At 33.7% G+C, this 12760-nt stretch overlaps 1 protein-coding gene across 1 annotated transcript; it reads right to left on the reverse strand.

Annotated features, from left to right (window-relative positions):
* Window positions 1-4656: 4656 nt before the first annotated feature.
* LOC123565778 (uncharacterized) lies at window positions 4657-11558 on the reverse strand. Its single transcript, XM_045359565.2, has 3 exons — window positions 11446-11558; window positions 6954-7063; window positions 4657-5471 (listed from the first exon to the last, which is right to left on the reverse strand). Exons 1-3 carry the CDS (start codon window positions 11477-11479, stop codon window positions 5085-5087), a joined length of 531 nt encoding a protein of 176 aa, XP_045215500.2. The 5' UTR covers window positions 11480-11558; the 3' UTR covers window positions 4657-5084.
* Window positions 11559-12760: the final 1202 nt, after the last annotated feature.

Here is a 12760-nt window from a genome sequence, read left to right on the forward strand (position 1 = left end):
TTCCAGATAATTCTGACTACTGTATCTTGTGTTTCGAGATAACAGACAAACTAGCAAAAGAGGTGGTGTACTCCTTGCAGTCTCAAAAAGGTTCATCTGCGAAGAAAGGCCAGAACTTATATGCGATTCAAACACTGTATGAGTTATGATCAGTATACCAGACTTAAAAGAAATATGTATCATCATTCTACAAACCTTCTGAAAATGACGAAAAAGTCTAAATGATCTTTGGGACTCAATCAGGACAATCCTAGATCTAGTATTATTTGGATTTTGGGTGATTTTAATATGCCACCATTTGACTGTGCAAATTATTTAATCACTGACCAATGTAAATTCAGGTCCCTCTATGAAAATTTTCAAGACGGTCTCACTAATTTTAATCAGGAACATGTTGTTCAGGTACAAACAAGAAACTTTAATACTCTAAATCTATTTATCACAAACCAACCAAGCGAAGTTCATTGTACAAAAGCTCATCCAAATATAGGTTCATTTGACCATGAAATGTTATTTTACGAAATAAAAATGCAAATTGGTAAACCCTTACAGACTTAAAGAAAGATAAATCTATTTTACAAAGCCAGCTTGGAACAGTTCAATGTAGATTTAAGTATCTGCTATCAAACTTCTTTGAAAGATCTGTCTGATACAGACCCAAGCCATCTATGGATAGTGTTCAAAAATGGTTAGAGAATTATCAGACAAATATATTCCTACAAAAGAAACCAAACCAAAAAGTGATCTTCCCCAGCTAACGAAAGAAATAATCAGTAATTATATTGTCGAGTCAATAGAGAGAAAAAAAGAAATCTAAACTATACAAAACTGAAAAATGAATTGTCAGTCTTAAAGTCTGAAAAACAGTAAAACATAAGAGAGTCTTACTGGAATTATTTAAACAATGTCATCTTTACCAGTGATTCAAACAAAGGAAAAAATAAGAAGTTCTATTCTTTCATAAAACCTAAGAAAAATGAAAAAGTGGAATAGCACCGCTGAATTCTGACGGAATAACAAATACTTGTCCAACAAAGACAGCTAACATACTAAATGAACAACTTGAGTCTGTTTTTTTTTCAAAACCTAAACCCTTAAGTCTGAAATTTTTGTCTGAATAATCAATATTTGAATTAGGAAAAATCCAACCCTTACAAGATATCATGCCTAATATTACCATTGAAAATGAAGGGGTAGAAAAGCTTCTTAAAGATCTAAATCCTCACAAGGCCCAGATCAAATCTTACAAATCTCACTAAAGCTTTTACAAGAAACAAACTAACAAATTGCCCTATATTTAACTAAAATCTACATGTCTTCTCTTGGTACTGGCAGAGCTCCGCTAGACTGGAGAACGGATATCGTTGCCCCTCTATACAAAAAGGACCCACGCAGCAAGGCCAGCAATTAGAGACCTATTTCTCTTACTACATTACATTCAAATTGATGGAGCATATTTTAGTATCAAATATCATGAATCTTCTAGATATTAAAAACTTGTTTAATTCCTTCCAGCATGGTTTCTGCTCAAATCACAGTTGTGAATCTCATTCAATTGCTTTTAGTCAAGGACGTTACCGTGAAACTGGTAAACAGACAGACTGCATGGTAATGGATTTTAGCAAAGCGTTTGACAAAGTCGATCATCTCTTGGTCTGTAAACTATTGAAATTAGCTATTGACAGAAAAACAGTCATGTGGATTAAATCTTAAAACGAACACAACTGTTGTAGAAGGTCACCAATCAGTGTACATGTACTACCTGTGATGTCAGGGGTACCCCAAGGTTCTGTCCTTGGGCCTTGACTTTTCCTAACTTCCGCCAATGATCATATTTTCAATATTTTCATGAGTGACATCTTCATTCACAGAGAAATCTCTTCTATTTTCATTTATTCATATTCATTAGTGCACATTACATAGACGTGCCTTGTCATTTATTTATATTAGTATTAGCCCATTTGGTGATAAATGCGACTGATTTATTGGTGTTGTGAAAACATCGTATTTCAACTTTTGCATTGTTGTATCGTATTTCGCGTTTTATGTTCCTCATTCTTATATTATATATTTTTAGGGGTTTTCTCAGTTCTATATTGTTACTGTCCAATAAACTGAGAAAACAACAGCAGTAGTTGAGATTATTCCTTCAATCCCAGCAATACAAAAGACAAATTGTTTGTTTTTAAATATGAGCTCGGAAGATATTCGACACTTGTCAAAATGCTTTTCTTTTCGACACAAGCTGAATTGTTTATTTATATTATTTATAGTCAACGCATCATATCAAAGACGTGCAAATGATATTATCCCTATGATAATTGTAGACTTTTAACTAAACCCCTAACATTTTAAACCATATTTTTAATACTAAGATTCCTAAAGTTGACATGAAGATATTCAATTCGAATCTCCACTAAAATATTTTATCTTTTAATAATAGAAATTTACATCAAATGTAGAAAATCTTCATCAAATGTATTTTATCGTTAAATTAATTGTGTATGTAGCGCTACATTCATAATCAAATGTATGTAATGCATGTATTTTGTTTTATGATACCATGTACATTGTATCTCCTTATGAACCGTGCCTTTTGAACGAATAAATCAAAAAGGATGATTTTACATCTTACAATATCTTTGCGGAAAGCTTATAAAACAAAGTTTGGCGTGTAGAATATGTGTCAGTGTGTCCAATTCGGCTCTAGGCGCCCCATACGGAATGCCAAGGCACGTGGTAACAAAGTTTGCTGCAGGAGATTTGGTTGAACTGCTGAATTGTTGGCAGATCTTGATTGTCATTGTGTATTATCCGTGGTAACATAAGCAAGAGTGTGACTAATTTTGCATATCGTAGTGGCTCTGGATAGACTGGAGAATAGAAGGGTTGGAGTAGTTGTCCTTCTTGAAAACAGGCAATTTGGGCAGTTCCCAGTCCGACTGTATTTTATCCTGGCCGACAGACATTTGGGAGAACCTATTAAGCCTTGGTTGGCCTTAAATGGTTTGAGGATATTTTGACTGGGCCAGCAGCGTCGTCCAGTTTTAATCCCCATACAATTTTTAATGCGCCTATCTTTGTGATGATGATGGTGTTAGCTGATGGGATTTTACCAGATGACAGAGTGGGATGAGAAGTATCATTTTCCTTGGAGAACATAGGTAAAAAATCAGCTTTCTTCTTGGCTATGTTGTAGGTGATGCCATATTTCTTCAAAGGAGATATACCAAAGTTGTCCTTTCTGAATCTGGTATAGTTTCAGAAGACTGTTCTATAAGCTGTCTCTGTTTTACGCCTAATAACTACATATTTTTCCCAATCCGAAGGTTTGTTGGGCTTTCTTAGCGCTCATGAGTCATCGGCGCTTTATGATTATGCAGTGGGTCAAGGCTGATTGAATATATGGGCACTTTGGCATGAAGGCAATTCATCGTCGATAATCTGTTGGTTGCCAGTTTTGAAAATATCCCAGATGATATTTAAACCAGTTCTAGTCTGTATGAATTTCATAATATAGTTTGAAAGCGCTTTGCATTACTTTATGATGGTATCTATTTTGACTTTGTTCCATATATTAAAAGACAGTGTGCCCTACTGATTTGCAATGAGGGGCGCCAGTGTATAACAGGAAAGTTCACATCACAGGTGGACTTTTCTGTAAACATTATTTAGCGTACGAAACAAAATATGGTTCTTAGGAGTTATACTTAAACATGCTGCCTGATAATGAGTAGTCAGAGGAACAATAGAATCAGTATAAGTTTGTATCCGGCCTTATTTTTGATGATTTTATAAATAGAATAGCTTTACATGCATAGATGTACTTCTACTAACCATTTTTTTCTTTTATTAAACGGAAAATACTAGAAGGTGGAATGTTTATTCCTTGTCGTATTACTGTTGCATTTTAAAAATAAAAGGTAGGGGTACATTTCACGGAAGCACAGAGCACCCCAAACACAGCCATAGGAAGTAAAGTGACTTTCCGGCTTGGGAAGTCTTAGATAGCTAGAATTAACGAGTGTTTACAAACCATCTGACTGACATTGTTGCTTGAAAGAACAAAGCGGCTTGTGGAATGTGAATAAAGTAATTAAGCAACCCTACTACTTGGATAAGTTTTAAATATATTTTCTTAAGTATATTTGTTACAGTGTCTAGTCAATTAGATACCATGTCAATAGGCAAAAAGGCATAACTTTAAGGATGATATATGACAAACAGTGATATTTAATAACGCACATTTTACTCTATTATTTGTGAATTTAGTCGTACATGTAGCCAAAATAGAAGCTTTGTTATAAAACAAATAAATATTATAATATATTATGTCCGGATGGTAATATTAAGCCTCATGTGATCGTAAATCTTTAAATTAGACACTTATTTTGCTTTTGAATGGTGAACACTATTTATTATATCATCAGATATTCTAAAATTAAGAAAAAGGGAGAAACTGAAACTTGATATTAATGAATGGGCCATTTATAATATTTTGTTTTAACTTTGTTCAGTGTAACATACTGTTCTACTTCGTTCGCTCGAACACGTGGTGAGGAGGTTGCGGTTCGAGAGTTCGGTTTGCAAAATGAAACAAAAAAGCGAGACGTATTTTTTTTTATTTAATCTCATAGAGACTTCGGTAAAATCAATCTGAAAAGGGAATATTAACGTTTCAAAACATGCCATACTAGGGGCCTGGTAAAATATTTAAAAATTGATGAAATAAGGTATTAATGGTAAAATTATGTTAAATACAATAAAATACGGAATTTTATTTAAGTTCAAACTAAAACTAACAATATGCTATGTCTAACAAAATATCATTCATTTACTAATTATTCATTGATTAACCACATATGGTAATGCCCAAATAATACATAAATGATGTCATCACTGTGCCAGCAATGACTGCCGTTTCATTACATTGAATGCTACTATATTGTCCATACCCTTTCTGTTTGTAGTTGAATTTTCATATTTATTGCCAGTTTCAATGTTTCGCCATGCTCTTTCTAATTAGATATGACTTCAAATAATATATACATTTTATTCCCGTGAAATTTCAACGTAATATCAATCTAACTTATGGTAAGTAATCGGCGTTTTGGATAAGTGAGTGGCGGAAAATTATAGGCCCTCGATCCAGGTCTTGTCTCAGGAAAATAACCTTTACTTTGCAAAAATAGTTCTTCAGACAGAGTTTTAACAGATAAAGGGTCGTCAATGATCTTGTCGTCTGCTTTAGCACGTGCTGCCATTTTCTTCTTCATATTCAGTAGATTGGCGCAAAGTTTTTTCTGTGCAAGATTAACCTCATTTATATTCTGACTGCAAGCGGCTCTGTATCCTTCCACCCTTTGTCTGAGAGCAAATTCTTCTCGTATGTTTGCGTTCTTTGATGCCCTTACGACACTGGGCTTTTGATTATCCACTACATCTATTACAAGCCCCTTTATAACTGGTGTCTACAAAAAGTGCAAAAAGAAAGAAAACATGTGTTATGACTCTGCTTAATGATTCTCGAAGTCAAGTTATCTGGCGCTGACCTTATCATATAGCAAAAGAGCATAGGTCATTCAGGTATGAATACATAATATATACGCAACAACCTTTCTAACTACACACCTGTTTTTTGTTTGGTTCTACCTATGGAAATTTTTGACAAATTCGAATGAAATTAGACATTGTTTAACGATTTAGTTAAACATACAATACAACGATAACAGTTATGCATAAATCGATTATGCCGAGGAAGCTGCAATAAGGAAATCCAAAAAGAAAAAGTCACAAGAAGAGTGCAAATGAGTGCAACTGGATGCTAGTCGCTATACGGCAAGTAATGTACACGATTTCGCAACCGACATTTCCCTCTTCGGAGGATAGAATACGCTATAAAGCTGACAAAGAATACTAATTACTCTGCAAGTTTGCATTCGTTTATTATAAGATTTGTATATAGAATTTTTTACATGAATATGGCATGTCGCGAGCAAGACCCCGAATCCTTATTCTAAAGGTCATGGGGTGGTGGCCTGGTGGGTCAAGGGTGTGATTTTGTTAGGTCTGTAACTTTGAAATGCATGAAGTAACCATATTTTATTAATTTTGCTGAAAATGAAACTCTTATCTCAAAGCTAAAACTCATACTGCGGTCCGAGGGTCAGGTCTCATCCAATGCAGATTCCAAAATTGCTTCCCTACTACAATAAATCAATGGTGTCAACATTAACACGCCAACGAACATAGAAATTCTACTTTTTACTAATGAGACGCTTTTGGTGCAATCCGTCGAAAGTTCCATGTATTGGCGTGTAGTGTAATGCTTAGCTGTTTTGTATTTCATTTCGGGTATTTCTTTCAGAAGTTTAAGACTTTAAAAATTATAGAAGATAAAAAACTGTACATTTCATAAATTGACAAGTCAGACAAGATTTGACAATCTTCAGTAGCTTGACTTGTCCCTTGAGGGTCACATCCGTGTATTAATTACTAAGTTGACGGAAGTTGAAAAATGTGTCTGCAATGTTTTCCTGTATTATCCTATATATACTCAATATATTCTGTTGTAAAAGAAGGGGGCTGCCCAGGTGACGGGCAAGGGACATGGTCGTCCTGCTCCTGCTAAAAATCTATTATCATTGTTAAAGGCTAGGCTGAAGTACATTTAATATTAAGAACTTGTGTTTATAAAGTTGTTAACAGAGCTGTTTTAAAAGGCTAGTTGAACACTGATAATATCTGTGAAATTAGACTGAACATTTGTAACTAACTGCGCATTGCTCTCCGTAAGAAATAAAAAATGTTGAACTGTCATACAAGTGTTGTGTTTCAAGACAGACTTCAGGTACAACGATCAGGCCACTATACTACGCTACAGGCGCACTAAACTATAACTTTACGATAATTATTTTTGCTTTTTGAACAGTTTACTTTTTATTATTTTTTACCTGCACTTCTTGTGTTTCAGTCATATATTTCAGGTACACTGTCCTCGGCTTCTGTCTGTTTACACGTTTAATACCCGGGGACCATCCGGATCTTGTAGACTGGTAACCAGCTAACGAAAAATGAAATGAGAATCATTCTATTATGAAAGTATGGAGAATGACCAGATTATCGCTCAAAGCCTCTACCACCAATTCAGTATCCTGTCAAGATAAAACTTTTAAATGAAGATCCTTTTCTTTTATTTCTCATAAAGTCTAGAACGATGTACATGTATATCTACCATTTCTTGCATGCCGGATAGGATTTTCCCGTGCTACTCCGGTGCTAGAAAATCTCATCTTACACCCAGAGGTGACTCGTGTGCTATAATTTATGAATGAATGCGTAAATTCATACGCTACTATAACGCTATAACAAAATAGCGCCTTAAAGAAAAACCTTCGTTTTTTTAAAAAATCTTCTACAAATTGAAGAATAAGGCATGCAAGAAAAAGAATCAGTCACTGGCAGCGGGTAAAGATGGGAATATCCGGCACTCGGGTAACTGTTTAGGCGGGAACTCGGCAGGAGCCTCGTTACCGGCTAAACAGTTACCCTCGTGCCGGATATTTCCATCTTTACCCGCAACCAGTGAAAGGTTCTTATAATATAGACTGTTCAGATCCAGGAAAATGATTACATGGCAAAGCAAATAAGACGCAAAATGACATAACGATGTTTATTTTATACATTCAAATTATTTTCTGCTTAGAACAATTTCAAACAGCTTTAATTATATAATACATTGTATACATTTTCTTTGTTCTATTTTTCATTCAAATCGTCCTGGCGTTTAACAAGCACATTTTGGTACATGTATTAGCATTTTACGGTGTCGCCCCAAAACAAGGGTGACTTTGAAAAATCCATTTATTTTCCTTATAAATATAAACTATTCATTTTAATAATATGTGTTGTTTTTTGTTGGACAGCACCAACCACTTCATATTTGGACAATCTTAATTCAGAAAAATATTAAGTACCCTACATTATATATATACTTCTTCGACGTCTAATTTATTGGAATATGATTATTTATGTTTGCATTGCTCTGTTTAAAGGGGTGGACGAAAAACAAAATTCTTTCTACTCATTATAGAAACGATATTCAGTCTCACATGTTATTACCATGTGTATGGTTAAAAATGCTGGTTTCGTTTCTTGGCGCCGTGTGCTAAGCTTACTTGATCCGTATGTATATTCATGAATATTGTACGGTGCCCCTAAAGTGACATGTTACACACTTTTTTTCCAATAAGGTAATGTGAGACTTTTTTTTATTTCGTTTAAACGAAATGATTTCTTTGTAGTCTTTGTTATTGGAAATTTTAACTCGAGGACATCAAATGAGTCAGATTTTATAACATATGATAGATTTTTAGACAATGATAATGATCTTTTAGCTAATGATGATACCTTACCCAGAGTAAATAAAGACCAAGTATTAGATACGCATGGTAAGCGCTTAATACAACTATGCAAATCAACAAACTTATTAATATGTAACGGTCGTCTCTTAAGTGATAAAAATGTAGGCGAATTCACATTTATTAATAATAATGGATCGTCAACAGTTGATTATTTGTTAACGCATCAAATGAACTTCGATATAATTACGCTATTTGATATAATGCAACCTACAGAATTTTCGGATCACAATTCTATACATATAAATCGCAATATAGACAAACTAATAGGGACCCAAACAATCTTACTATAGACGACATGTACACGCACCTTAATGAGTTATACGGAGCGCCACCTACACCTACTACAAATACTAACAACAACATGATAGAATACATAGTGATAGAGTAGATAGTTTATTTACAGAATCGGAATTAAAAGATGCAGTTTTCTCTCAAAATAATTCGAAAAGTCCAGGTACTGATCATTTGATAGCTGAGGTATTCAAACACTCATTTGATATTATTTCCGATTTCCTGCTTAAGATGTATAACAAACTATTCACTGATGGTGTTTTCCCACAAAGTTGGCAACAAAGTATTATAGTACCAATTTTTAAAGGTGGGTCGCATGAAGCTAAAAACTTTCGTGGAATTACATTAAATAATATTTTGTCTAAAATCTACTCTAAAATGCTAATTACTAGGTTGACAAAATGGGCAGACGAAAATTCAGCTCTAATAGATAACCAATATGGATTTCAAAAATCGAAATCCACTAGTGATTGTATATTTGTCCTCCATGCTATTATATCAAAGACGCTATCTATGAAAAAGAAACTTTATGTTGCTTTTTTAGACTGGGCAAAAATGTTTGACCGGATTGATCGAGTAATGTTATGGCAAAATTTAATAACATCAAACGTAAGCACAAAACTCGTTACAGCTATTAAATCGATGTATCTAGTTGTTAAGTCTGTTATCCGTTATAAATCTACAAACTCAGATCCTATAACATCATATATCGGGGTAAAGCAGGGAGATCCTGCAAGCAGCATCTTGTGTCTTTTCTTCTTAAATGATATTTTAGAAAATATAAATAGTAATATAAATGGAATTGTTAGTATTGAAGATATAAAACTATTTTTGCTACTATTTGCTGATGACGGGGCCATATTTGCTCATGATCCCAAAACATTACAGTCATTGTTAAATGATGTTGAAACTTATTGCAATGCATGGGGACTCCGATTAAATGTAAATAAAACGAAAATAATGATATTTGAAAATGGGCGTCATACATCGTTTAATTTTTACATTTATAATTCACTTATTGAAATTGTTCAGTCATTTAAGAATCTTGGCGTTAATTTGTTTAAAAACGGTAATTGGAATCGCACGCAGCAACGTATCGCACAACATGCCCAATTCTCGCTTCATAATTTATTTACAGTATATAATCAGTTGGACCTAACAGTTTCTCAGAAAGTATACTTATTTGATACTCTTGTGTCGTCAACCCTTAATTATTGCGCCGAGGTGTGGGGCCACCATGCCGGACCAGACGTTGAGATTGTACATACTAAATTTTGTAGAAAAATCCTATGTGTTAAACGCTCCACAAACATGGAGAATTAGGAAGAACACCAATGATTATTCAGAGAAAAATACTTTTAATTAAATACTGGATAAAATTAGTAACTCTAGACAATCAGTTAATATTATTTAAAGTATACAATATGTTGAAGAACGATGCAGAGGCAGGTGACACTTACAACGGCAGTAATTGGGCCCATAAAATTAGAACTATCCTTGATGACCACGGTTTAACCTACATCTGGCAAAACCAGTTTAATATGCTTATTAATTTCAATACAATAAAACAAAGAATAATAGATATGTATAACCAACAATGGTACTCATCAATTAATAACTCTCCTCGTCTTGAAACGTATTGTTTATTAAAGCATGAATTTAAAGTAGAAAAATATCTTGACATTATACAAGAGCCTAAATTCAGAATATCATTTACGAAAATCCGTACATCATCACATGACTTAGCAATAGAACGCGGGCGTTACAACAATGTACCAAGGAACGAAAGAAATTGTACATATTGTAACAATGAAATAATCGAAAATGAATATCATTTTCTTCTAATCTGTCCTAGATTTAGAGATCTTAGAGTTAAATATTTAAAACGTTATTATTATACTTGGCCCACCAAACAAAAGTTTATCAACCTACTAACAGTGACTAATCGGAAAATTATACAGAACTTGAGTAAATTTATATATTATGCCAATCTGACACGAAACTAAGAACCTTTTTCTAATATCCACAAACATCTATGCTGTTTTGCAAAAAATGTATATTGTTTAGGAAATCCATGTCTTCCATTGTATTTAATGTATTGTGTTGCTATAAATGTGTGTAACATGTTTAATGCAATAAATATATTGAATTGAATTGAATTGAATATTTCGTTTAAACGAAATGATTATTTCGTTTAAACGAAATGATTATTTCGTTTAAATGAAATGATTTTTAAACGAAATAAAAAAAGTCTCACATTACCTAATTGGAAAAAAGGTGTGTAACATGTCACTTTAGGGGCACCGTAATATTGCTATAAAATATCATATTACACTTTCCTTTTTTACGTCACTAAATAAAAAAGAAGCTTCAATAAATGTAAATTTCTTGAAAGGATTATTTTAAACATGTTTTAGCGATTTCGCATTATATACCAATTATCATATAAAGATTTCTTCAATTAAATTATATTTTTCTGTTTCTTTTGGTTGGTGGAGTAAAACAATACACATTAGTTCATGACAATATACATGAATACCCTTTAAAACAACTTTATAAAAGGAATATTATTCTGCGTATAGTATTTTTGTATTTTTCATGAAATGGTATAATAGTTACGTTGGAAGAAATATTTTTGATAGCTTTCCATTCAGTTCCATATTTGTTCACAATTAGCTTTCTCATTTTTCTTTGGATAGCGGAAATGGTTATGAAACTTGTTTTTACTTACAATGTGCTCTTTGTGAGGTCTGACCCGGTGTCATCGTGCGAAGTGTTCGATTGTCAAATATAACGTCGTCGAACTCTTTAATTGTAAAAGACGATTTTCTACTGCGCACACTTCTGTCGTCAACGGGAGTAGGTCGTCGAGATACTGGAATATATACACCGTGGCTTACAAAAGAATCCAATCGTCAATGTATTTATATTTGTCAAGTTAACGATTTTTTCCTAGTTCAGCATTTATTTTACGTGTATTTTTATCTAGATGCAATATACATATATAAGTCACCAGTTTAAGTAATACGAGCTGAAACAATGCGTCTTCTGCACATTTTCTTTTGGTACATTTTTTTCATAGAAGAAATGGAACAATATTTTGAATTCGGTCTTTAAAATCCCCAACGACGTACCGAAAGACGGAAGAAAAGACCTAAACTATGGCCCGACCCTTTACCTATATGAAAGTCTTAAATATTCCTACCTGTATCTACTGGGGCTTCCGTTTCACCTGTTTTCACGACATATTTACTGCTAGGTTTCTTGTCAGCGACGCTGTTTCTGTCTTTCCTCGATGGGTCTAAAAGAAATTTAGTCATGTTTCTTTTAAGTTCAGCATTATCTTCTTCAGCAGTTCGAATGACGACGTCGTAAAATTTCACACGCTTTTCGGCATCGTCTGATTTATCATGCGCGATTTCATTTCTAGAGTTCATATCAAATTTCACGCGTCTTGCACTTCCTGGAGCACCTGATCTTGATTTTTTATCAGACTCATTTAGTGAACATTTGTTCCCGTATAACCGAAGTGGTCTTGTGGAGCATGCATTTAAACTACTTCCACTGCACGGCAATACTTGGTGATTTTTATCAATATCGGACGCTTGCTCCAAGTTAATCGTAATATTTGTAAAGTTTTCTGCCTGTATGTCCGTTTGAGCATCTATCTGCGAAACCCGACGATCTGGCATGGCGTTATGGTTATGATCTTTTTCATCTGGCATATTGCGTAACCACTGTGCCACAGCGAAGTACTTAACATCACGCGTTTTCTTTTTCTCTGATTTAATATCCATAGTTCAAGAATTCTCATTCAATTAACACTTTTACTGATAATGAATACTTTAAAATAACCTGATATGACCGTTGTTCCTAATGTCGCAAGTTCAAAAAAAGTCTCTCAGATTCGATGTGAAGTAATGTTTGTCTCAAGTTATCGACACGTTATTGGAAATTAAATTATAGGGTAGGAAAATGTTTATGACAAGTATTGATATGGAAAATATTAGGCATTATACTTATGGAAAATAAAGCTGTTTTTCGCA

The sequence above is a fragment of the Mercenaria mercenaria genome, chromosome 8, assembly GCF_021730395.1.
Source record: "Mercenaria mercenaria strain notata chromosome 8, MADL_Memer_1, whole genome shotgun sequence".
NCBI lineage: Eukaryota > Metazoa > Mollusca > Bivalvia > Venerida > Veneridae > Mercenaria > Mercenaria mercenaria.

What these genes read in the sequence shown, in the direction of transcription:
- LOC123565778 (XM_045359565.2), bottom strand. Translation starts at nt 11,479, where the DNA reads ATGACACCGGGTCAGACCTCACAAAGAGCACATT. An exon ending in GACCTCACAAAGAGCACATT is followed by an intron (nt 7,064 to 11,445) that starts GTAAGTAAAAAC and finishes ATTTTTCGTTAG; the next exon opens with CTGGTTACCAGTCTACAAGA. An exon ending in CTGAAACACAAGAAGTGCAG is followed by an intron (nt 5,472 to 6,953) that starts GTAAAAAATAAT and finishes CACTTTTTGTAG; the next exon opens with ACACCAGTTATAAAGGGGCT.